This window comes from Acinonyx jubatus, chromosome D3 (assembly GCF_027475565.1).
Source record: "Acinonyx jubatus isolate Ajub_Pintada_27869175 chromosome D3, VMU_Ajub_asm_v1.0, whole genome shotgun sequence".
NCBI classification, from domain to species: Eukaryota; Metazoa; Chordata; class Mammalia; order Carnivora; family Felidae; genus Acinonyx; species Acinonyx jubatus.
The window spans coordinates 79,540,373-79,568,057 of record NC_069392.1 but is presented as its reverse complement, the minus strand read 5'-3'; the positions used below and the strand labels follow the sequence as shown (position 1 = coordinate 79,568,057).

The window sequence follows — 27,685 nt, the reverse complement described above, 5'->3', positions numbered from 1 at the left end:
CTGGGTGGCTCAGTCGGTTGAGCGGCTGACTTCGGCTCAGGTCACGATCCCGCGGTCTGTGAGTTCGAGCCCCGCGTCGGGCTCTGTGCTGACAGCTCAGAGCCTGGAGCCTGTTTCAGATTCTGTGCCTCCCTCTCGCTGACCCTCCCCTGTTCATGCTCTGTCTCTCTCTGTCTCAAAAATAAATAAAACGTTAAAAAAAATTTTTTTTAAAAAAAGAACATCTTATAACTTACAATACATATTATATCAATTAGAAATTTGTTCTGCTTCGTAAAAATGTTAAAAGCAGGGATGTTAGCATGACGACACTTTTACACGTGGTAATTATTCTTCATGAAATGTTTATTTTTGAACACTTTTCCATTCACAGAAAAGTTGCAAAGATAATACAGGGAATTCTGTGTACTACTAACACCTTTTCCCCGGTACTAACACCTAACATTATCATTATGCATTTGTTCAAACTAAGACGGCAATTAATTGTTAAGAACTAATCTCCATATTTCGTTTGGATTTCACTGGCTTTTCCATTAATGTCAACCTAAGTATTTTTTTCTTAAACACTCTGCAAAGGGTGGGAGCTTCATTTTACAGCGGTAGTTTCTGAACTATCAAAATTACACTCCTGAGAAAATTCTGGCTTATCCATATATCACCTTTGTGAAGATTTTTCTTCACTCAATGAGGCATGTGAACCATAAGTGACACTGATAATACAGTGACCAAGGAGTTCCGAAATGGTAAGACGCTCAATTGAATAACATAGCACTTCTGAAATGTAAATAAAAGTCACATCAAGACAAAATGTTAAGTGGTAAAAATGGCTGTATAGGTATGAAAAAATCACTAGAATGCATTATTTCAAGGCTTATCGGCTAACATTTGACTGTGAAAAAGATACGAGCTATAAGCTGATTTTTATTATAATTGTGCTTTTTCCTCTTTTGGTGCACTTTCCACACTGTAAAATGGTCTCATTTGGTGAGAGAGATACATGGTTTAGGGGGAGCAGAATCTCCCGTAAAAGAGGATGCTATTGGTTCTGTTGTGCCTGATGAAGAAGACGAATGGGTGATTCGCATTAAATTCAATGGAGGGGAGTCTGCTTCGAAAACTCACCTCACTCCCAGTGCCGGCTGAAGCCTCTGTACCTTGTTCATTTATTTCTACAAAAGATTTGTGGAAAACATTGGACAGAAATAAGTTTCTGTCCATAGACATTCCTGAGAAATCAGCTTTGCCCTGGTTAAAGGCGTCGCTCATGCCCATACTGCTCAGGGTCAACTTGAGGTCATAGGTCTCTTGGAGCGTGAACTTGGGGAGATACAGCTGCACATCACACAGCTCCATCATGTCTGCGCTGGTCCACCCGCTCAGCTTCTCATAGGTGATGGCCTTTTCCAGCTGCGGGTGTGGAACAAGAAGGAGAGAGTCAAAGTAGAGGGAGGAATATTGGGTGGGCGAGGCCTCGGGATAGAACAGAGATGAATTACCATCACTCCTGTTACCCCGGGTAGCAGAGCACACACTTTTGAAAATTATTTCTGTAATGAAATGCTTCACACTGTTGACCTACAGAATCTTTCTTTTGCAACTTAATAGTTCTCAGGATACAGGGGAACTAGACTTTGATTCAAAATGGCAGTACTTTTGCGTCACCTGGGTGGCTTAGTAGGTTAAGCATCAGTCTCTTGATTTAGGCTCAGGTCATGATCTCACAGTTCGTGAGCTTGAGCCCCACATCAGGTTCAGTACTGACAGCATGGATCCTGCTTGGGATTCTCTGTCTCTCTCTCTCCCTCTCTCTCTCTCTCTCTCTCCCTCTCTCTCCCTCTCTCTCTCTCCCTCTCTCTCCCTCTCTCTCAAAATAAATAAATAAACATTTAAAACAATGGCAGCACTTCTATAACAGTAATGCAAGACATCAACTACACATGGAAATGCAGTAGTAATATTCATTTAGATTCTGTCTACGCAAAAGCATAAACTTTGGAAGAAATTGTGTGCCAGGGTACAAAAAAAAACATATTTGTTACATTAACATGGGAGACAGTTCTTTGAAAACAAAATCTGAGATAAGATAAAGATAAAGATAAGATAAAATATATCTAAAAAATGTGCTTTTTAAAAAATTTTTAAGTGTGTTTATTTATTTATTTATTTATTTATTTATTTATTTATTTAGAGAGACAGAATACAAGCAGAGGAGGAGCAGAGAGAGGGACAGAGAGAATCCCAAGCAGGCTCTACCCTGCCAGCACAGAGCCCAGTTCAGGGCTTGAGTTCACAAACTGTGAGAACGTGACCTGAGCCGAGATCAGGAGTTGGATGTTTAACCGACTGCACCACATTTTTAAAAAATAGCATGTTTGTTTCAGAACACTTGCTTTTGCTGCTCTGAGAGTTTTCTACACCCAAGCATCGCTGTCAATTACATACTTGTAGATGGTGTACATTGTTAATCTGACAGCATATTCAGCTCAGGAACCTGCACTCTTAGGAGGAAAGGCTTATTTTACAAGGGTGTGAGCCTAATGGCTTAGTGTCCACACTTGGTCTTATTTTTACCATCCTCTCTGGCTTCACAAATTTTATGATACAATTTGGAAATCTTTTCTACCTTCTTGCAGGACTGTGGAAACTTTTAAGTATAAAGAATCTGGCACACATGAGAAGTTACGCACTGTGCAAAGAAAGCCAGGCCGGCCACTCATTGCAAAAGAGACTAACGTTCAATTTAAATTTACAAATGGCTCAGAAACATGGTCTGACCAAAGTTCTGTCCACCATAATAGAAATTTGGCTGATAAACAACTTAAATAATGCTTGAAGGTGGTCCTGATACAGACTATTTCTCCTGAAGACTATTTACATGATTAAAAAAATTTTTTTTAAGTTTTGGCAGTCAGTATCTTGTTTAAAAATGTATATCTAAAGCTAGATCAATGCAAGGAATTTAAAAAAAAATTAGCCTCCTATTAGGTGGGCTTTACCAGAGGGAGAAGAAAGACCCAGACTGATTGAAAGATAGATCAATGCACACAGCTTTGTGACAGGCACTCTGTTGCTCGTGTGGCTGTTTGTTTAGCTACCCAATGCTAGAGCCTGTAGATTCCTAGCCTTTCTGAGGATAGTAATACCAAACTGACAGACTTTTAGAAAGCTTAAATGACACTGTGAAGGTAAAGTCCTTAGGGCTCCAATGTGTTGGTTGCCTTCCTCTACAGGAATCAAAGAACAAGGAGATTATGTCTTATATTTACCCCCAGAGCAGTGAACACTGAAACCACCTTCACATCAGACAAACTGTACCTGATCCAGTCCTTCGACATCTTCTGGCAGCAGGATGAGCAGGCTAAGGTCACGGCTGTTATAGTAGAGTTGGAGGCCCATGGCTTGTGGCTCTTCAATGTGAAAAGCTTGGAGTTTTGTTTTCATGGACATCATTTGCACTGGTTTGCTTATACTCTGTGGGAAGTAAGTAGCAAAGATTGGTGTTCCACCAAATCTTTAAATTATTTTTATCATAATTCGTGCCCAGTAGTCTGAGATACTGGTAAAACGTGATTCTCTGCAAAATGCTGAATAAAGTTATTCAGACCTTGCTTTCTGGAAATATGTGTCCCAGTGGAAACCATTATCCATAAGTGGTGTGGAAGTTTCTTTTATAACACTATTGTGGCAACCTCTGTAAATCATAGCAAGATGGATCCTACTGAACACCTAAAAAACTATATAATCTTATGTAAACTATGTAAATATCAATGATTCAGAAACTGAATAAGGTGTAGTTCACATGCAAGCCATTTGAGAAAGTAGTTTAGTGTCATAAACACTGCAATTTACTAAGAGAATAAAAAGATAATACACTAGGAGGAAATATTTGCAAAACACATATCTGATAAAGAGCTGGTATCAAAACATACAAAGAACTTTTATAAAGTCGATGATAAAACAACCCAATTTTACAATATAGGCAAAAGACATGAACAGATACCTCACCAAAGGAAGACACGTAGTATTTGAAAAGATGCTCAACCATATGTCATTAAGTAATTGCAAATTAGAACAATGAGACACCACTACAGACCCTTTAGGATGGCTAAAAGTCCAAAACACGGACAATATCAACTGCTGGCAAGAATGTGGAGCAACATGAAATGTCTTTCTCTATCAGTGGGAATGCAAAGAGCAAACCCCTTCAGAAGACAGTTCTTTTGATAGGTTCTTACAAAGCTAAATGTAGTATTACCGTATGATCCAGGTGTGCTGGTATGAGTGAAAAACTTATGTCCACAAAGTCTTGTGCACAAATATTTATAGCAGCTTTATTTATAATTGCCAAAAACTTAAAGCAACCAAGATGTCCCTCAGAGGGCGAATGGCTAAGCAAACTGCAATACCTCCAGTCAGTGGAATACCATTCGACAATAAAGTGAAATGATCTATCAAGCCGTGGAAAGACAGGGAGAAAACTTAAATACATATCGCTTAGTGGAAGAAGCCAGTCTGAAAAGGCTACATACTATACAATTCCAACGATATGACACTCCAGAAAAAGTAAACCTGTAGAGACAGTAAGAAGATCAGTGGTTGCCAGATATTTAGGAGGAGGGATGAGTAGGTGGAGTACAGGGCATTTTTAGGGCAGTTAAACTATTCCGTAATGACAGATCCATGACAAAAAGCATTAGTCAAAACCCATGGAACTGTACAAGACCAAGTGAACCCTAAATGTAAACTATGGACTTCAGTTAATGAAAAGATATCAATATTGGCTCATTAATTGTGACAAATGCACCACACTAAGGCAAAATGCTAATAATAAGAGAAATTATGTGAGTGGGGGGGGTGTGTGTAAGGGAACACTACTTTGCTCTCAATTTTGCTATAAACCTAAAAATGCTCTTTAAAGTGTCCATTTTTAGTAAAGACAATGGTAAAACAAAAACAAAACCCTGCAATTCAGATATTGGGAAATATGTCATTTATCCATTCTATATGGAGCTAAATGGCAATCACAAAGCCCCACCCTTCTGCTAATGTAGTGGCCATATGACTAGAGCTGTTGGTTCAGGATACTTCATGATACGGTGATTGTTTCGGGGATGAGCACATGAATGGCACAAAATAGAGTCTTGCCTGGGAGCCTTCTGTTAGAGCTAGCAGTAGACTTTATCTACCAGGGTTTCGAAGCTAGAAGACTGACAAAGGGGCAACTATATTCCCAGGTCATGTGGATAAATTGTATCTTCAGTATTAGACTCCCTGGACCTCTCAATTCCTCTCAGTTACACGAACTAATGCTAATACAATTCCCATTTCACCGGAGCTAGTTTGGAATGCTATTTTTATCACTTGCAACTGAAAATTTCTTGTGGATATACTAAGCCAGGTAACTATCCAGCTCATTTCTGGCTAGTCTATTTGATTACATGTTCAGTCCCTTCGCCATCTTTATCCCACTGATTATGTAAGAACCATCTATTGTACACATCCACGTGATTGCTGCAATAGGTCCCTGGCAACACTGTTTATGTGAGATGAGCCACTCCAGGACCAAACAGCTCCAAACAAATGTTGGATAATCAATTCCTTTCCTGGGAATTTAAAATGAGATCTATCAGAACGGTCTCTAAAACAGAAACAGTGTTGTGAGTAGATTGTGCCATTGTGGATGGGGAAGAAGAGAAAGTTAGACTTTAGCATGGTGTAAGAATGATGGGAGACAGAGTTGAAAAGGTAGAGACTGAGTCTTGTTTCCACTCAAGTTCCAAGGCCCAGCCACATCCCAGCCCTTGGATTCTATGAGATCTGTCACCTTATATTAGTCTCCCTTTTTGTTGCCATCGGTTCCTATCACAAAAATAAGCATGATGCATCCTAACACTAGGAGAAAACTCAATGAAAGAGATGCGATTTTAAATTTGTATTTCTTTTACTTTTGGAAGTGTAAGAGTTTGGTAGAAGAGAGTATTTCTCTGGTAGAACAAGAACAGAACTTATAGTGAAGAGTTGGGGTTACAGTTCTGGTAGGTTTCTGACTTAGACATGACTCCAGTCATGTGAATCCAGCCACTTAGCCACCTGGGAAATAAATATAATAACTACCTTATGTACTCTATCATAGCCATAGCAAGGACTGAGTGATAAATCTGTGAATAGTCTATTTTAAGAGAAAAAAAAAACAATGAAAGGGGAAATCCCAAGTGTGATGGATTTGGGAGCTTTTAGTTCAGCCATCCCTGTCATGGTAAGAAGCAGAGTTATAGGAACACATAGTCAGAAAGAAGAGTGAATTTACACTAGAATCTCCTTCACAATGCCGTGTAAAAGCTCATACTGATTATTAAGAGATTTCTACCTTGTTTATTCTGAAAGGCTTTTCTGTGGTATTTTGGACTAAGAATTGATGTTCCCAGATTCCTTTAAAGTAAAGGGCGTTCACCAGAACCATTCTGGTTGCAGAATTCACAGCATCATCAGGTAGGAGATTCACAATTTTTCCTAAAAGAGCAAGAGGACAGATTACAAATGGTATCATTGCATCCTGGCAATATGCCACACTTATAAAAATAATAATTATGGGATACTGTTAAGTGATAATATCTCATATCCACCAATGATCGAAACTGGGATGTTAGCACTGATATAATATTACTAACAGAGCCTATTTAAATTTCGTCTATTTTTCCAAGAAAGTCCTTCTTCTGGACCAAAAAGCAATCCAAGATCTCAAGTTGTGTTTAAGTGTCATTTCATCTTAATCCCTTTGAATCTGGGACAGTTCTCATTCATTCTTTGTCTTTCATGACTTTAACATTTTGAAAAAAGTTTGGTAGCATGTCCCTCAATTCTAGTTCAGATTTGTCTGATGTTTCGTCAATTGTTTCCACCGAGAAAGATACGTTAGTTCCTAACAGCCAATGCCTGTAAATGCAATCTTATTTGGAAACAGGGTCTTGACAGATCAAATCAAGTTAAAATGAGGTCATACTGGATTAGGATAGCTCCAATCCAATGACGGACATTCTCACACAAGAAGGAAAATTTGGACATAGACACAAAGAAAGGACAAGGCTTTGTGAAAACACAGACACGGGACAGACATAAAGAAAAAATTATGTGCCAACAGAGGCAGAGATTGGAGTGAAGTGTCCATAAACCAAGGAACTTTCAAAGATTGCCAGCAACCACCAGAAGCTAAGAGAGAGGCATGGAACAATGCCTTCCCTACGCATTTAGAGGAAGCATGACCCCGCTAACACCTTGATTTCGGACTTGCAGCCTCCAGAGTTACGGGAGAACACCCTTCTATTGTTTGAAATGAACCAGTGTGTGGTAATTTGTTATGGCAGCCCTGGGAAACCATCACAACCACGGAAGTGATGTGTCTTTCTCAATGAATCATACCAGGAAATATATGATGTTCATATGTCCCATTAGTAGTGATATTAACCTTGATGATTTGATTTCCACAGGTTTCTCAGTGTAAAATTATGACGTCTTCCCTTTGTGATTAATAAATATCATGTGGGGAGATACTTTGAGACCATACAAATTTCCTGTATTCACCAAACTTTTGCTCACTGATTTTAGCATTTATTGATGATCTTGACTGAAACAATTATTACTGCAGTTTTTGCCAAATGGTGATTTTCAATTTCCACTATTCCTTCTACATTTATTAATTGGAATTCTACTACGAGGAAGAACTTTCCCATCTCCTTCTTTTACTTAGGTATTCAATAATTTATATCCCTATAGATGCATGCATATTTGTTTTACTCTGTGTCTTAAAATTTATTACTATCATTATTTTTTTTGTTTCTCAAACTCTCCCAGATTTGGCTATTGGGAACTTCCTCAGCTTGGCTCCTATGTCCATTTGACATGTTCCCAAATATTTTGAGCACTTCCCTACATTCTGGTACCACAGTATATCCTACGGTTTGTCTGGTGCTTTTTAGGAACCCTGGTTACTTTTTTGAAAGGATGGCTTTTAGAAATCAAGATGTGAATGTTAGCTATGCAGATTACTACTGGGGTGTCATTGCTCAGCAGGGAAAGCTAGGAAATACATATATTATACACACATCTGTAAATATTTTCATATCTATATAATTCTCTTTCTTCTTACCTGTTAAAGATGAGGAAGTCATATTGATATGATATGATATGAAACAGGATATCACCTGTTTCAATCCAACACTGTGGGGTTTATGCTCATCTTTGCTTTTCCTTATTTGTAATTCCTTTCTCTGTCAACTAGAAACCTGGACCTTATTATTCCCAATATATTTACTTATTTGCTCAATCCTAGAATGTACGTAAAATAGGTTCAGAATGGCTAATCCTTTCTCCTATGGAAAACAAATTTGATAACTAGGGTACAAGATTTGTATACAGTTCCCTTTTTTAAGCCTTAGATTGATTACGTAATGAAAATATTGTTTTACTAGAACAAAGATTTGTTCAAAAGAATAATTCTGAAATGGGATTGTAAGCTAAGAAAAGATGCTATTGAAGGACCGGAAGTTTTGAAGAGAAAATACAGATGGATTAGACTGATAGGTGAAGCCACAGTGTGTATGTGCACACACACACACACACACACACACACACACACACATACACACGAGGACTACTGAGGAAGTCCAAGTGTTATCCAGGGAGTTGGAATCTCAAAGGCCATGAGCAATGGGGCTTGTTGGGAAAAGGGGAATGTCAATAAGATTGAGGGAATTATTTCATTTACAGCAATTTTTCTTAGCCTTGACTGTGAATTAGAATCACCTGAGGATTTAGAAATACTGATGCTTGAGCCTCACTTCCAGAGACCTGAATTAATTCACCTGGAGTTGGGCTTAGGCATTATTAGATGTAGTTTCAGTAAATTTAGTTTCACCTATAGTGAGGACTGAGAGCCACCGGTTTGAAGACTTTTGGTCTATTGGCCTTTTATACCTCCCTGCGTGCCAGCAATGGGTAGCAAATATGTTAGCTTGCAGGTTAGTGCAATGAGTAAGGACACTTCCATCACAGTAGGGTTAGAACATAGAGGGATTGCTGAATTGCATTTTTTAAAAATAAGGATTATATGTAATACTTGCAATAAAACTTTTAAAAGTAAAGAATAACTAAAATTAGGGGCGTCTGGGTGGCTCAGTCAGTTAGGCATCTGACTCTTGATCTGAGCTCAGGTCATGATCTAACAGTTCTCGAGTTCGAGCCCTGCGCTGGGCTCTGTGCTGTACAATGCAGAGCCTGCTTGGGATTCTCTCCCTCTCCCTCTCTCTCCCTGCTCCCCTCCCTCAAAATAAATAAATAAACTTCTAAAAATGTTTATGAAAGAACAACTAAAATTAGGTCCACTAAACTTCTCAGTTTCCCTTTACTTTTACAAATGAAAAGTAGTTCTGGAAAACGATAGTAGGTGAGTGAAATTTAATAAAGCAACAGTGAAACGAAATCCAGAGCTCTGGTCTTCCATTTCGAGTGGCTTGCTGGTCAACTGACTCCAGGTAGGGGTGGGAGAGAAGGAGACACCCAATTTGTAGCCCGTGTCTGTAGTGTCAATATTCTCACCATATTGATTTCAAGCTACCAACGTGAAGTCACTGAAAGAGGGATTGGGAAGAGATGGGTACAGACCGCCAACGGGCTCCGTGAGCCTGAACTATGCCACATGCACCACCTGCTACAGTCCTCACAGGGGGCACATCAGAAGCACCTGTGTGGCTTTTTAAAAAACTTGTAGAGATTCCAGTAGATCTGGGGTATGACTTGGACATGTCTTTTCAAAACAAGACAAAACAACATCTCCCTCACCTATGAAACAGACATTTCGGTTTTAACAATTAAATTTGAATTCGATTTTAAATGATAACGTCAAAACTTTCTGAAACACGTTAGCATCTGTTTTTCTATCTTATGAAACACAGCATATTAAACTTAATTTAAAATGTCTTTGATGGTTCAGCATGGGAGGCCATCTACATCCTTTTTTTTTTTTTTAAATCTTCATTTTTGCACAGAAGCTTTACATTTTAAAAGTTCTGGGTCATTTTTAACCAATTACTCTATCATGTGATAGAGCCGCGGGTACAAATAGGGAACGTATCGAGGATTGGGTTTGCACAGACTTATCTCAAGTTGACCAAGATCCAGATGATGTAAGCTTTATTGCATTGTTCCCTGGGTTCATACGCTTTCAAGGAAACTAGCCTCTTGAAACCTCTAACCACATGTTAGAACATGTACAATATAATTATTTTACAAAGGATGTAAAAAAATGTAGTTAAATGCAACTTTAAAGTAACACACAGAGCCTAATTTGACCAGGATTTTCCTACACTCTTGAGAACTAACGTCCACCTACTGGCTCGCTCATTGCACGTGTCCTTGGTAGTTTTAGGTATTGGGAAGGATAATCTTCGAAGATTTTCAGGGTTAAGTCCTGCTGGGCACCGAGTTATTAATGTGACACTAGAGTGCCCCATGTGCCAAGCAGATGATAGATTTTGAGATTACAAACACGGAGACAAACATGGACTACCAACCCCCACTTTTAAGGAGTTTATAGACTATAGGGAAGACAAATCAGAAAACAATTGCAACATTTAACAACACTATCATTGAGTGATATGTGTGTGTCCAGCGTATGTCCCAGTGATATGTGTGTGCCGTGTATGGCCCAGCAGTCCATATGACTACTTGAAAGATGACCTATTTGATTTTTTTTTTTAAAACGTTTATTTATTTTTTTGGGACAGAGAGAGACAGAGCATGAACGGGGGAGGGGCAGAGAGAGAGGGAAACACAGAATCGGAAACAGGCTCCAGGCTCTGAGCCATCGGCCCAGAGCCTGACACGGGGCTTGAACTCACAGACCGCGAGATCGTGACCTGGCCGAAGTCGGACGCTTAACCGACTGCACCACCCAGGCGCCCCCAGATGACCTATTTGAAAGCAGAAGGAAAGAAGCTTCCTTCAGGTGGCTCAGAGGGAACACAGTCATGCCAGAGTTTCTAGCAACTTTTCTTTACGGATGTGCAGAGCTCTGCCTCAACAAAGTTCCTGCCTAGCTGGTTAATTCCTTACCTTATTTGATGTTGAATAGCCCTCAAATAGCAGATGTTTGTGTTCAATATGTAAAGAGAAAATATAGAAAGATTACAGCTTTCTTCCTCTTTAGAAGAGTCCGCTTCCCCTCTCCCTACCGGACCACATAATAGGCACTGGGTTAGGAATTTGAGACCTCAGATTTAGTTCAGCCCCAGACTATCCTTAGGCCCACTTCTGTCATATTGAGTGCTTTTGCCTATATAATCCCATGTGGTCCTCCTGCTAACTGAAACACTGCAAGTACTCAGTAAAGACTAGCTGACCTAGAATTCGAAAAACAGGCTTACTTCTGAATGAATCCAAATCAGATGTAAGTTAAGTAAAATGCTCACTCTTGCCTCACCATGGCTTTTGAGTCACTAATACAATGAAAAAGGAACTGAGAATTCAGGGCTGCCAACTTCCTCAGTTTAGTTCAACAAACAGTAACGTTCTGAACGACTGCTATGGGTGGGCCTGCCGTGTGTTAGTGATTCACCTCGAATCAGGCAGCATCATTGCACTTGGGTCCTTCAGTCTAGAAGGGAAGGCCTCAGCAGTTAACTTCAATAACAATATGGCGCCTGTCAAGGTAAACTTTCGCACCGAGTAGATGCGAACAAAGAGGAAGACGCTTAGCCAAGCCTGGGAGCCAGCAGCTTCTTGGAGGATATTACACCTGAGGGAAGCCTGAGGGGTTATCCCATGCCAACAGAGGGGCTGGGAGTGGCAGGGCAGGGCAGGATGTTTCAGATAGAGGGAAGAGCTTACGCAAATGCACGGGGTCATGAGGTAGCACAGGGAGTTCTGGAGACTCTGTGGCACTTGGAATTCCTGAACTACAAATTCTGAGTCAGAGAATGACAAGGGTTGAAGTGGGGAGACAAGCAGGGCTCTAGGGGCCTGCTGGGCCTTTTATGTCAGTTTAGGGAGCTTGAACTCATCCTGTGGGTCATGGGGCACCATGATGGTATTGTCAAGAGTGACATTATCTCCCTGGTCTAATTCACATTATAGGTACATCATCTGGGTGGCTGACAGGAGATGAGATTTGAGGGAAGCAAGAATAGAGGCAGATTATTGTATTAGCACAGATAAAGGATAACCAAAGCCAAAAGCAGGGGAGGAAGAAACTGGAAGGAAAGGTGAACTGAGAAACACGTAGAGAAGGCAAAGGAAAGGGGAGAGCTGAGAGCATCTGTCAGATTTCTGGTGTGAGCAAGAGTGTGCATGCCAGCGCACACAATCACTGAGATGGAGAACGAACACATGAGGAAGATGAGGTGTGGCAAAACCATTCTGAGGTGTGACTTCAGGTCTGTTGAGTTTGAAATATGTGGGGCCCTCAGCAGGCATGTCTGGCAGGTATATATAATGAGCACCGAAGTTCCAGGGGTACGCCTAAACATTCCACACACTTGGATGCCATGCTAAGGCTTAATTATTCGTATTCATTAATAATCACATCTTTTGCATTTCTTTGTGAGATATAATGGACCGTCAACAGTTATATCGATTTAAAAGGCAGCTTGGTCTGTTGAAATGAGTTCAGACTTTGGAGCGAAACTGACTTAGATTGGAATCTTATCTTGCTCTTATCTCTGAAGATTTAAACTCTGTGATCTTGGACAAATGAATTTCTCTAAAGCCTCAGCTTGCTAATTTCTAAGATAAGGATTACAGTAAAAGACTGCTAGGTTGTCTACGAGAGTCTTTCTACTATTTCCTTTTAGAAATAGAACGCTTGCGTTGTTAATTTTAGCCATGCTGACAGGTGTGAGGTGATATCTCATTGTAGTTTTCATTTGTATTTCCTTGATGATGAGTGATGTTGAGCATCTTTTCATGTGTCTGTTAGCCATCTGGAGGTCTTCTTTGGAAGAATGTCTGCTCTCGTCTTCTGCCCGTATTTAACTGGATTATTCATTGTTTGGGTAAGTTTGATAAGTTCTTTATATATTTTGGATACTAACCCTTTCTCAGATAGGTCATTTGCAAATATCTTCTCCCATTCCGTAGGCTGCCTTTTAGTTTTGTTGATTGTTTCCTTCTCTGTGCAGAAGTATTTTGTTTTGATGAAGTCCCAATGGTTTATTTTTGTATTTGTTTCCCTTGCCTCAGGAGACATACCTAGTAAGAAGTTGCCACATCCAATGTCAAACAGGTTACTGCTTGTAGGATTTTAATAGTTTCCTGTCTCGCTTCACACCAGTCAGAATGACTAAAAAATTAACAACACGGGAAACAACAGATTTGGGGGAGGAGGTGGAGAATGGGGAACCTCTTGCACTGCTGGTGGGAATGCAAACTGGTGCAGCCACTCTGGACAACAGTATGAAGATTCCTCAAAAAGTTAAAAAACAGAACTTCCCTACAGTCCAGCAGTTGCATTACTGGGTATTTACCCTAGTAAATTTTTGAATAGAAAAATATAATTTGAAGGGATACATACACCCCAATGTTTATAGCAGCATTCTCAACAATGGCCAAATTATGGAAAGAGCCCAAATATCCATCAACTGATGAATGGATAAGGAAGTGATGGTATATATACACAATGGAATATTACTCAGCCATCAAAAAGAATGAAATCTTGCTGTCTGCAACGGGTTGGATAGAGCTAGAGAGTATGCTAAGTGAACTAAGGATCAGAGAAAGACAAATACCATATGATTTCACTCAGATGTGGAATTTAAGAAACAAATGATAATAGGGGAAAAGATGAGAGAGGAAAACCAAGAAACAGACTCTTAACGATAGAGAACAAACCGATGGTGACAGAGGGGAGTTGGATGGGGGGGTGAGTTAAATGGGTGATGGGGATTAAGGAGAGCACTTGTTGTGGTGAGCACCGTGTGTTGTATGGAAGTGACGAATCACTAAATTTTACACCTGAAACTAATATTACACTATATGTTAGGCAACTGGGATTTAAATAAAAACTTAAAGTATTTAAAATTAAAATTAAAAAAGAAATAGAACACTCAAATTTTAGGTGAGCATGCGGCTACGCATCTAAAAATGACTTAAGGGCACCTGGGTGGCTCAGTCGGTTAAGTGTCTGGCTTTGGCTCAGGTCATGATCTCACGGTTTGTGAGTTCAAGCCCCATGTCAGGCTCTGTGCTGATGGCTCAGAGCCTGGAGCCTGCTTTGGATTCTGTGTCTCCCTCTGTCTCTGCCCCTCCCCTGCTCATGCTGTCTCTCTCTCAAAAATAAATAAACATTAAAAAAATTTTTTTGTAAAGTTTATAAAAACGACATCTTATAGGGGCACCTGGGTGGCTCAGTTGGTTAAGCGTCCTACTGGCTCACATCATGATTATGCAGTTTGTGAGTTCAAGCACCACATCAGGCTCTCTGCTGACATTTTTTAAAATGACATCTTATAGATCTTTATTACAGCAAGTCTAGGGGGCCAACTATCCCAGTTCGACTGGGACTGAGAGACCTTTAGGTGCTAAATCCAGGAAAATCTCAGGCAAATCAGCACAGGTTGGTTACCGAAGCATAAAGTACGCCATGTGACTGACTTTGGGATATGAGTGAAACTGTTGTGTGAAACTCTCAGGTCATGTCCTTAAGAGCAAAGAGGCTTTCTTCTCCCCATTTCCTACTGACTATAAAATGACAAACATAAGAATCATCTTAGACGTAAATATGAAAGCCATGTTTTCAGCATGGCAGAGGTGACCCACTAGTCTGGGTCTCCGGATGGCCTCGTGGAACAGACTGCTTCTTTCCATTTTGACTATTATGTGAAAGAAAAATGAGCTTCTATCCTATCATTAAGCTACTGTATTTCAGGTCTCTTTGTCACAGCAGCTTAGCCCTCACTCTAACACATGGCCTTATTTTGAAAATTACTTAAAATCACATGACATTTTTACGGCCACAATTTTGTTATTAACTACTAGCTATTTTTCTTCAGAAATCACAAATGTAGCAGTGTCCTAAATATCCTTTTTGCATTTTTCTACTTTTTACCCCTGGACTTCTCTTTAGATTTACTGGGATATAAGTATTCCTTGTCCACTTAGTAAAGGGGGTATCTTGACTTTTAAGTTTTGGAAAAGACTAATTGAGAAAGCTTGGATCTCAAAATCATGGGCATGAATAGAAAGACATGTTCTGAATACCTAGAACGTGACCACAGTTCTACTTACGAAATACACATACTTACACTCAATGCAAACTCAAAAAAAAATACAACAATGCTTGGAGAAAGTGCTCTGTCAAGCACCCTGGTGAAAGCTTACCCTCAGTCTGGCTTTCAACCCAAGAGTTGATCTCCTTTCGGATTTGTCCAGAAGCTCCCACAAAGTTAACAGACTGTGGCTCCGCACCAAAGTATGTTTTCATGTCTTCTAAATATTTCTGGAAGATATAGGTAATATCTCCGTCTATAGAGTTTATCCGAAACTGAGAAATCAAGTCTACTGATGGACAGGTGCAAACCCCCACCTCGTTGCCCCTTTCTGTCTTTCCATACTCCCATTTTGGTCGAAAACTAAATACTTCCTCTCTAAAACTGGATGGGCACTGACTCGCTAAGCAGAAGCCCAGGTGGGGAGGGAGGCCTGCCTCCCACAGTTGCGGAGCGTCCATGCCCTGTATTTATTCATGCCTATGAAATGGGGCTGGAATGAAAAGAGACAGGATTCTAGGAATCCCAGGACTGACCCCAGTGAGCAAGAGTTTTTCGCGGTTGCACTTGACTTTCTGTAGCAGAGATGGAGCCTAAGTGAAGCCTGAAAGGTCTGGCAGCTGGCCCCTGGGACTCTGAGTGCCCATGAGCCTGTGATGGGCCCCTGAGGAAAACTCTACACTGCCGTGGAAATTGATCGGTAGGCATGGCCGGAGGTTCAGCGGGCTTTCTGAGAGAAGAAAGCTGGCCTTTCAGCCTTTGATGTCCACCCTGATGGCAGTCATATAAGTGGGATGTAGGGTTGCTGCTTGTGGGAGCACCTGCCTCGGGAACCCAATTTATTCCTCAGGACAGCTGTCATACTTCTTATTTTTATTACTTTATGTAGGAATCATGTGCAGTAAAAAAAAAAAAAAAAAATGAGTTAACTCAGCTTCCAGAAATCTAAATTCTATAGAATTTATAATCTGGTAAAAAAAAAAAAAAATTGAAGAGTCACAAGGCACCATTCTTTGTCTTGACTCATGGCTTCTGATCAACCTGTGTGAGCACATCCAGGGCTGGTGGACACTTTAAAAGATGTATCATTTTGTATCTCTGTGTCCTTCTCATCTCTCAGTGCCCACCGGACTCAAATACCTCCTGCTTCTGGATCAAACCCGAATGCACACGACTACCAGTAACAGAAATGTCTTTAAGACCTTGTTTGGATGCTTTCATGCCTTTTGTAAGAATAACAAAGCCCAAGTCCTGGACTTCCCAGAATTCACTGACTATGGTCAGGGATAGAACTACTGGGTACCACAAGGTACTTCATCTCTTACATTGTTATCCCTCTACCCTATCTGATCTCCTTCCCGTTTGCCCACTGGGCACCCGCTCTCTTATGAGATGGGCTCTGAGGAGCCTTTGAATCTGAAGTAAGGATGAAATCATGGTCTGCATTGAGGGGTCTTGACCATCAGAGAAGGAGAGAAGTTGGTATTATTCTATATTAAGAGTGTTTCCTAAAGTCTCAAAAGTCATATTGTGAAATGACTTGTCTGATCCCGAAGTCAGCTATGCTCTTGAGGCCGCAGTCGGCAGTCATACGTCCAGGACGAGTACCTCCTTTTGTTTCAGCAGATTAAACCTCCTGAGTTACTCCACTTGTTCCACTTCCTGTGAAACAAATGCTAACCCAGAGATGAGACAAACCACGTTTCATGTTCACAGGCTGTTCCTCGAGTGTACCCCTTTATTCTAGACGTAAAGATCTGATCGCTAGATCTGGTTTGAGACTGATTATTGGTTTCTGTTACAATTAGACACTTATGGGTGCTCCAAATGGTTGTTTACCAGAAATACTGACCACATTTGTTAACTTTGTCCCTGGGATCTCTAGAGAAACGTACAAAGAGTTTACTGATTGGTCTCGCATGGCTCTTTCTTTCCCATCAGCTTAAAACATGTTTGCACTTACGGTGTGAAATGGGTAAGTTTGCTCTCCATATATCGCATTGGCTGTTTTAAGAGTGTAAGCATTGCTGGGATTGTTGATTTCCGAGATGAGTGCCTGGAAGTGAGAGTGTATTTCTTCAACCTTGCCCAAACCAAACTCCTTTAAAAGAAAAGGGATTAGTCAAATAAAAATGTCCAACAAAAACTGTCTACATATGAACAACCTGTATTGAACTGAAATGATTTGGTGCACTGCATACAAAAGTTGAAATTGATTGCATGATGGACAAAAAATGTCTTCTTTAACGTTATCAGTGCAAGAATTTAAAAGTTTTTGGGGCTTTGTTTTCTTCACATTTAGTTTGGAAAGGCAAGAACAAGTTTGAATATGGGGCAGTTTTGAAAGGGAAGAAAAAGGTGGAGGGTGAAAAAGGGAAAGGATATGACCCTTCCAAAAAGTGTACACATTTTTGTATTTTGGAAATTTTTCTATAATTTTCTGATATCTAAAAATTTTTAATATTTATTTATTTTTGAGAAAGAGAGAGAGAGTGAGAGAAACATGAGTGGGGCAGGGGCAGAAAGAGAGGGAGACGGAGAATCCAAAGCAGGCTTTGCACTGTCAGCGCGAAGCCTGATGTGGGGCTCAAACCCATGAACGGTGAGTGAGATCATGATCTGAGCCAAAACCAAGAGTCAGATGCTTAACTAACTGAGCCACGCAGGCAGGCGCCCCTAAGCTACTTTCCTAAGAAAAGTTACCTATTAAAGGGTGCTGAAATTTGCCACAAAAAGACACATGCTTCAAGTGTTTTCTCCTTGATCATAAAATAGATATGAAAAATAAGACATACCATCTTTCTTTTCTTTTCACTTTCAGGACAAGATTTGTTGTCCTGGTCTCTGAATTGAAGCACCTGTCATTTGAACAAAAAGGCAATACGTGAACACACTTTGCAAAGATGTAATCATATGAAATACTTATCAGTAAATACAAGTCAGTCATTCCCATCCATACAGAACATGTAATTAATTAACCCGGGGAGGGGAGGGCTCTGATTTCAGTTAAATAATGCGAATGGATGAAGTCATCAGCGACTTTTAAATAGATATTTGAAACTCCAGTTTAAGTAGCTAGTCTCTTTCTTCCAATACTCTTTATAGGACATTGGTGATGATGTTGGGAATACCCTTAGAAGTAACATTCCCTCGTATTCCATGTTTTATTTTTTTTTTTATCTATGGCTGTTTTGAAAACTAGGTGTTCTGTTGAGAGCATCATTTAGACAATTTCAGCAAAAGCAACCATTGCTCTAGTTATCTAGAAAACTGAGGGATTTTAGTTGTTTATTCTAGTTCAGTGTTTCGGTTCTCATTGTGTACCCCCCCACTTTGACATTTATAGACACACTCTTTGTGTTCACCACAGCATTTCCTTTGGAAGTTAACAAGGAGGAGGTGCACATGGTTGTTTCTTCTGAAGTGTGCAACAGTAGAAAACAAGGTGATAATTCCATCTCTCACATCCTGGACCCAGCTTACACTAAGAAATAAAGTCTAGTTTACCAAAGGTTATGCTGACACAAAGTAACAGACAGGGGTACATGAACAATTCCATCTCCATTGCAAACTGAAGCTGTTGATATTTAACTAACATTTAAGTAAAGCAAGGGTGAGAAACACACAATAATATATTTATGTGAAATGGACCCAAATTGGAGTCCACCAAAGATTGCCTATCACATTAATGGTTAAACCTTTTAACAATTACTAATGATCAACAAGTCGTGAACGAGGATTTTGTTGTTGTGTTTAAACTATGCAATATCACGTGAACCAAAAGAATAAGAATGATATCCTTGGCTGAAACTGACAGAATATATATTCTGCCTATTTTACTCAGGATTATTGGCTGTGCCCTTTTCCATATTTGGCACAGAGTGGAAATTCTGTCACTTGTCCTTTTGATTATTGCATGATTTAGGGCTGGATTTACTATTTTATATTTTTTTGTTTTAAAACACACACATATATTTGTATGTTTACACATTTGTACACATAAACACATATATGGATTTTTAATTATATTTTTGCGATCTATGGCTATACTCACGGGTATACACACACACACACACACACACACACACACACACACACACTATGCCTGAAGATGCTTACAGCAAATCAATAGTTTATATGGTAATATTGTTTCATTATTTTAATGCTCTCAATGAGCTGTTTAGGATCATTCAGACAATGAGGGATTGAATGAAGACACAACCAAACAAATCACAAAGAATAGAATTCACTTGATTTTTCTATTTGTGTCTTCAAGAAAATCCTTCTGAGATCGGAAAGATGAGGACAATATTTAAAATATGAGCCATTCAAATACCATATGATTTTGCTCATCTGTAGAATTTAAGCAGCAAAAAAAGGAACAAAGAAAAAAGAAGACAAAACAAAACAAGAAAACAAAAAACCAGTTCTCTTAACTATAGAGAACAAACTCGTGGCTGCCAGAGGGGAGGTGAGTGGAGGGATGGGTGAAATAAAAGAGATTAAGAGCTCATCTTGATGAGCAGTGAGTAATGTGTAGAATTGTTGAATCTGAAACTAATATAATACCATATGTTAACTTCGCTGGAACTAAAATTTTAAAATAAAATAAAATGAAGTATGAGCCATAACTTCTTGAAATATACTAATAATCAAAATTAAATTGGTTTTGATGTTGAACCAAACTTGATAATGTTATTGTTTCTGTCTGATCTTGCTAAAAAACACAGGCTCTTACATGGTTTCTCAAGCAGCAGTTTCCTAAGTGATTCTCTTTCCAAAACTTCTTTTTACGGCCTAAGGAAACGTTTAAGTGTCTCCTTTGTTTTGAAGGATATGGCCATACATTGGAAGCTATTTGGATTTCAGGAGGCAAATGATGGTAAGAGTCAAAGAAAGCATTTGGTTTGAGGGCCACAGAGGATGGTCTCCCCTACTCACCTGGGCTATCTGGGCTGCAGTGGTACCCTGGGTGCCGAAATACACCATGGCCAAGGAGGTTGAGATGCCCCAAGGAGAAAAGAAAATATTTTTGCCCTCAGCAGATTCAGCTATCTTTTTGCTAAAATCCAGGGCAAATCGGTTGATTGATTTCACTAGAGAGTCCATTGGGAAAACCTAAGAAAAATAAAGTAGGGATGGAAAACTTGTTAATCCTCTCCACTTATTTTACTTCTGAAAAAAGGATTTGTTGGCAGACAAAATATCTCCCTTTAATCACCCCTTCTTGCAATGACAAAAATAAATATTATCGAATTCGATTTTATGTAGTATATAGAATGCATATACTTGTATCCATTATGTACATATATGTTTCCATTCATCCTTGTATGTGTACCTATTCATGACAGCTGAATGAACTGTAGGAAAATTCCACACCAACACTATCCGTTTACATACTAGAAAACTGAAGTCCAGGGGCACCTGGGTGGCTCAGTGGGTTAAGGTCAGGTCACGATCTTGTGGTTCGTGAGTTCAAGCCCCGCGTTGGGCTCTACGCTGACAGCAGGAAGCCTTGGGATTCTCTCTCTCTCCCTCTCTCTCTCCCCTTTCCCCACTCATGCTCTAAACAAACAAATAAATAAATAAATAAATAAACTTAAAAAAAAAAAGAAACCTGAAGTCCAGAGAGTTTAAGGGAATTGCTCAAATTTTAGCATGAAGGCATAACAGAGAACAATAGGATGCTGTCAGTTGGCGGCTCCGTGTTAAGAAAACCACAACGAAAGAGGTAGTGGAACCAGGTCTCTGGCGCTGTTAGCCCCGTCCTTCTTTTCAATGCACCACGTGACTGCTGACTTTCTGCAGTAGATGAGAAATCACTCTACATCGTTCCAAGAAACTTTATGCTTTTTATCACTTACCTATCGCCCATATTTGTACACGTTTTAACCCTATTTACTCATTCACGCCGTTATGTGTGACATTCCCAGTTCCTGGAATGCCTTGACCCTCCTTGACTCTATTAAAATCCAATTCTGTTCGAAGTTTCTCTTTTTCTTCAGAAGCTCTAAGTGTATGTCCCACAACCTCATTTTTTGCCCCTTGCTTGACATTTCTCACACCACTAGCTCTGTCTTCGTATGTTCAGAACTTTCCAACTCCAGAGGAAGTTCCTTGAGAGTGAAATATTCTGTATGTCCAATGACACCTTGCTCCGGACTTCACACAAAATGGATGCTGACAAATACCTGTTTATTACTTCTTTACAATGTTTGTTGTTTGGCCTCCAGCCACCATACTTTCTTCGTTTAAACTTGAAACCACGCACAATTTAGTGGGAAATGCTCTTAGAGAAGTAAGGAACTCCAGGCTCTTTGCCTTTACTCCCACTCACTTGAGAGTCTCTGAAACTGGTCTTTTTGAACAAAAGAGCTCAGGTTTTCTCATTTTTTTAAACATTACATTCAACCTCTAAATTTCACCTCGAATTACACTGACATTGTAAGTCTTTTAAGACTTGGGTTCTATCAAAAAATAACTACTTCAATCTGTTGTCATTTTATAGCCAAATAATTTCTCAAACTGGTTAAGTGATGAAACATAAATCAAATTCCTAGACCTAGAAATTCCCAGTAGTGCCAATGACTGTATAGAACTTCATCTTACACTAATATCACCTAGCCCTCAGAACTTTAGAAAGGCCAGGAGTTCTCTCTGGTCAAACAGCTGAATCAAGGGAGAGGCATGTGTAGGCAAAGTTTTGGTTTCATCATGAATTGGATTAATGGTGATCCCATTGAAATCCCTCCTAACCGTAGGCTTACATCTAATTCCAGACTCTAACTCCTGCCTCAGTTGTAGCTTCCGCTTACTACTGAAGATGATAATCCTAGGCTAATATTACTTGACTAAAGAAAAAAACCACCACCCGGGGGGTGCAGTAATTCGAAAGTTGCCAATGTCTATTTTTTTCTTGATAGATCCATTGCCATCTTGGAAATAACCTCCTTGGTCTCTTTACAGCTGTGTTCATTCAAATGATGCTCTGTTTACTGCCTCTATATCAAGCTTTATCTCTTCAAATCTCATGAATTACGTTCATATGAAAAATGCTTGAGTCTTCCAAAACGTACTGACCATGAAGGGAGGAGAGAGTAATATCTTTGGGCCTGAGATCTTTGTCTTTCTACCTATGGTTTACAGTTATTCTAGAGTTTAATTCTTTGCAACGAATTCCTGAAAACAATAATTTTCTCTAAGGAAAGAGCTAATTTCTCGTGCAAAGTTAATATCCAGTTATCTTCAGCTTCATTAATTCTCTTCTTAATATCATCATTAATATATGAGGTATAGCCAGAACATAAAAGAACAATTCCTGCCATTTTTTTTTAACAAAAAACCTTGTAGAAGTGGTAATCCATTAATGAAATTTGACCCAAGAGTAGAAAGTACCTTCTGAAGGAGGCAGAATTTTAGGATGATATTTTACAGGAAATAATTGATCCATACAAGGGTTAGACAATGATTTTTTTCAGGGAAGAGTATAAATGTGTAGGTCGGAATCCTACTATGCTATTTTCAGAATAAATTATTCTTCTGCAGTTTTCAAGAGTTATAGCTGTATCAGCTTACATGTATATAAATATATAAAAATGTAACACATACATTATATATGTTAAATATGTAAATTTCAACCTGTCAAGGGCTTAGAGAAGAAGCTAGAGAACTATGAAAATAATAAAAGGACAGTGTCATTCATCAAAATATCACATCATAGATACCCACAGTCCCAAAGAACCTCCCAGTCCCCTCTAATCCAATTGCCTTGTTTTATCTGCTAGGCAACTAAGGCCCAGAGAGGTTCAATGTGCTGCCCCGTATGCACAGCCAGCTAAGAGCAAAGCTATCACTGCAACCCCATTCTCTGGACTCTGAATGCCATTGCTTTTGTCATCTCATTGTCTTTAAGATTTTAATGGTAAGGGGCACCTGGAAGGTTCAGCGTCTGACTCTTGATTTCTGCTCAGGTCACGATCTCATAGTTCATGGGATCAAGCCCTTCGTCAGGCTCTGCGCTGATGGCGTTGAGCCTTCTTGGGGTTCTCTCTCTCCCTCTGTCTCTCTCTCTCTCTCTCTCTCTCTCTCTCTGTTCCTCCCCTGCTGTGCCTCTCTCTCTCTCTCTCAAAATAAATAAATAAACATTAAAAAATATTTTAATGGTAAAAGGGAGAGATTGTGTGATGAAAGAAGGTGAACAGGAGGAGGAATAAAGGAGAGAAGATGGTGTGAAGGAGGACGGTGTGGGAAGGATCCTCGCCCTGTTTTCCATAAAAGGATACTCAACACTCCTTGCCTTCCCGGTGATACTGATGATACTGCCTACTTTGTGGGGCTGTGTCTACCAGAAGATAACATGTCCCTCCACCACTTCTATGTTCACCCAAAGCCATTTTCTAGGGGAAGCAATAGTTTGGGGTGTTTCATGATGAGCGCATAGTGGAAGATTGGGGCTTAGACTCTCCATGGAAGAGAAGGAAGCTAACAGTCCCTAGCATGTGGTGATCAGGACGGGATGTCGGCTGGGAGATCAGGGACGAAAGCCAGACCGTTAGTTCCATACATTAATGAGTGGCCTCAAATACATGTTGCCAGGCCTCTCTTCTAGAAGGGTTAGAAGGGTTAGAAGGGTTGGGGCGCAATTATTCTAACAGTACTCTATTTCTCTTTGCCTAGGTTGACGGATACGGAGGTCGTCCATCTAGAAATGTGACTAAAGGAGATTCCGTTTAGTTTCACCGTTCCTGGTAAAACAGTAACTCCTTTTAAATGAATGCTCTCTCTCCCCCTTTGCCCTCTTTCCCCTACAAACTTTGAAGCATATTGGGGTTAAATCTGTCTGACTCGCACAGAATTCTTGAGGGGATGAAGCTTTCTTTACTTATTATTTCTGTCTGAGGGAGCTCTTGATCATTTGTTACTTACCTAGGCACTTCAGCAAAGAAGGGGAAAATAAATAAACACTTTAAAACAAAGAAAGTTTTACCATACCTTGTTTTCTTCCACACGAGCAGAACTGGCAAGTGGCTCCTTCTGTAAGCGATTGTGGCTGAGTTAAGTAACTTATAACTGTAGAAATCTTCTTTAAAAATTCTAGCACCTCCCTTTTCTTAACCCCACCCTCTGATTCACTCTCAGAAGCCCAGACACTCTTCCTTTCAAGTTTATCTTGGCCTAGAGCTCAAATAAAAAGACAGAGCTAGATGATTATGGTTTTGCCTGAATTACTTAATTAGCCACATTTTCCACGTCTGTCCGCATGTAGAGACCTGAACGCTGACAAATTGTAACCCACACTTTCCTTGCTTAATCTCTTCTCTAGGCTGCCAATTGGCAGCAATTATAGTGGTTTTCCCCAGTAGTCTTCTTAACTAAAAAAAAAAAAAAATAGAGGGGCACCTGGGTGGCTCAGTCCATTAAAAATCCGACTTCAGCTCAGGTCATGATCTCACAGTTTATGAGTTTGAGCCCCACATCAGGTTCTCTGCTGTCAGCATGGAGTCCACTTCAGATGCTCTGTCTCCCTCTCTCTCTCCCTGCCCCTCCCCGCTCACTCTCTCTCTCTCTCAAAAATAAATAAACATTTAAAAAATTGCAAGAATTAAAAGTTTTTTAAATAGAAAACTCCAAATTAGTGGAATGGTAATGGGCAGTAAAACAGAAAATATTATGGGCGAAATATTTGCTGTTAAATCATCAAAGCTGCTTTTTTTTTAAGGTGCCGTGTGTGAGAGGCATCCAAGGAACATTGGTCCTCTTCTCCCTTGGCGTGTTGGTGTGGAACCCGGGCATAACTCCAACACGTTGGATGTCCATTCTCCCACCCCAGGGACAAGGGGACTGGATCATGTTTTAGACACAGTCACTGAGTTGGATGCTGGTTCATCATTTTTTGATTATCTTTTACTTCTTCCTATGAATGTCTCCTCACTCCTCCGTATTTATTCCACAGGGAAAACAATAGTTGTTGTTTCATTTTCTACCGCTGTATGCCTGTGCTTGGCAAGGTGGTGAGAGGAATGGAGAGCAGGAAGGACAGGGGGAACATTCCAAAGGGATCGAAGGAGAGAAGGAGCCTCTCTACTTATGACAGATTTGGAACATCCTTCATGCACTTTGCATTTGTATCTCCATGGAACACATGTCTTGTGGGAACCTGGCTCAGCGTGTAACATTTGAATGTTAGTGGGGAACCCAGCGCTGAGTTTTTCTCTGGACTTCACTAGAGAATGTGACTTGCAGTGGGAAATTCCGTGGTGCCTGCCTGACATGTGCTGAGCAGATAGTAGTATCCACTGGTGCCTCCAGACTATTTTCAGCTGAAAGTATCACATGGAGGCTGGAGATTAAGGGGGCTTCTTTATCTTGACTGACAGCGGTTCACCAGGGAGTGACTTGGGCTGCGTTAATGCACAGCGTGGAGACTGGCTGTAGTTCATGTTGCACTAAATGCATCAATGCGGATTTTGCCAAACTGGCCAAGAAATTGTTTCATCTTCAGTAAAAGTCACAGACTAAGTTTTGCTCATTTGTTTCCCCTAACCCCTCTCCAGATCCCTTTCCCACTTACCTCTCAAAGTTCATATAGGTATACTCTCCCCGTCATTAAAACAATGGTTGTGCGTTATTCTGATGCCTGTTTGGGGGTGGGAAGGGAGAGAAAAAGAGGTAATAGTCTCCTTAGTTAACCATACACTATTATTAACCCAATTTTGTTTGTTGTTATTTATGGCCTGCCCTATGTATATGTGACGACATGTACAGACATTTCTAGTAGGGATGGAGAATAGGAACCATATGAATGGGGAACAAGAGTGAGAGGGATAGTTTTTGCTCTGGGATTTTTATGCTATTTGGCATTTAGACCATATGAATGTATTAGATATTCCAAATAATTTTGAAACAGAAAGAACTCCAGATGCATCAATATTCTTCTTTTTTTAAATGTTTATTTATTTTTGAGAGACAGCATGAGTGGGGGAAGGGCAGAGAGAGAGGGAGACAGAGGATCTGAAGGGGCTCTGTGCTGACAGCAGCAAGCCTGATGTGGGACTTGAACTCTCTACCTGTCAGAGCATGACGTGAGCCAAAGTCAGACACTCAACCACCTGAGCCACCCCAGAAGCCTAAATATTACTCATATAGGAATCCAGGAAGAGCACAGATAGAGTGGGCAGAAACAATGAGTGGATAATGGCTGTACTATTCCCTTTGCTTTGCTCTAAGAGAATAGTATAAAGACCGGGTGGCTTAAACAACAAACATATTTTTTCACTTTTCCCACTTTCTGGAGGCTGGAAGTCTGAGATCAGGATGACAACATGGTTGGGTTCTTGGTAAGGGCTCTCTTCTTGATGGCTGTCTACTCTCTGTGTCCTCGTATGGTGGAGAAAGGAAGCTCTGATCCCTTCATCTCCTCATAAGGACACCAATTACATCATGGGACTCCACCCTCATGACCTAATCTAACCATAACCACTTCCCAAAGGCCCCATCTCCAAATACCATTACATTAGGAATTAGGGTTTTAATATATGTAAGTGGGGGTGTGGTGGCACACAAACATTCGGTCCATAGCAATGGCCAAGAGTTTTCCAGAACTGATACAAGACATGGGTTTCCAGATGGAAAAAAAAATGTGCCGATGAACAAGACAAAATTTTGAGAACAATTTTTTAAAATATTCACAATGCAATGAAATATCAAGAACATCGTTGGAAACAGAAAGAAAGTGATGAAAACTACAAGGAACAAGAATAACCTTGACATCGACTCTCCCATCAGCAAATCTGGTTCTAGAAGACAATAAAAATCACACCCTTAAAGTGCTGAAGAGGGCTTTGAACCTAGAATTTTATGTCCATATTCTGACTTAATAATGAGAGTGAAACCTGAAGACACAGTGATTCAGAAAACTACTGCTTTCTTGCTGAATTATCAGAAGCACACAAAAGAATGAACTTCGGTGTAAGAGAATGCAAGAGGCAAGAACCCTTAATTTTCTTTTTTTTTTTAAACGTTTATTTATTTTTTTGAGACAGAGAGAGACAGAGCATGAATGGGGGAGGGTCAGAGAGAGAGGGAGACACAGAATCCGAAGCAGGCTCCAGGCTCTGAGCCATCAGCACAGAGCCCGACGCGGGGCTCAAACTCATGGACCGCGAGATCGTGACCTGAGCTGAAGTCGGACGCTCAACCGACTGAGCCACTCAGGCGCCCCAAGAACGCTTAATTTTCAATAATGTCTGATTTAGAGGAAGTAAACCACTGTTCAAGCCTTTAAAACTTAATTTTTTATAATTTTTTGGGATTCTACATTTCTAAAATTATTTTACTGTATTTAAGTAATCTCCACACCCAACATGGGGCTCAAACTCACGACCCCAAAATCAAGAGTTACACGTTCTACTGACTGAGCCAGCCAAGCGCCC

General features: G+C 40.1%; 1 protein-coding gene across 1 annotated transcript; it reads right to left on the bottom strand.

The window, feature by feature from the left end:
* Positions 1 to 327: 327 nt before the first annotated feature.
* SERPINB10 (serpin family B member 10) lies at positions 328 to 24,400 on the bottom strand. The gene is made up of 8 exons (XM_015083447.3): positions 24,246 to 24,400; positions 20,196 to 20,372; positions 18,050 to 18,112; positions 17,218 to 17,355; positions 15,367 to 15,484; positions 6,368 to 6,510; positions 3,316 to 3,471; positions 328 to 1,407 (listed from the first exon to the last, which is right to left on the bottom strand). Exons 2-8 carry the CDS (start codon positions 20,361 to 20,363, stop codon positions 1,003 to 1,005), a joined length of 1,191 nt encoding a protein of 396 aa, XP_014938933.2. The 5' UTR covers positions 20,364 to 20,372; positions 24,246 to 24,400; the 3' UTR covers positions 328 to 1,002.
* Positions 24,401 to 27,685: the final 3,285 nt, after the last annotated feature.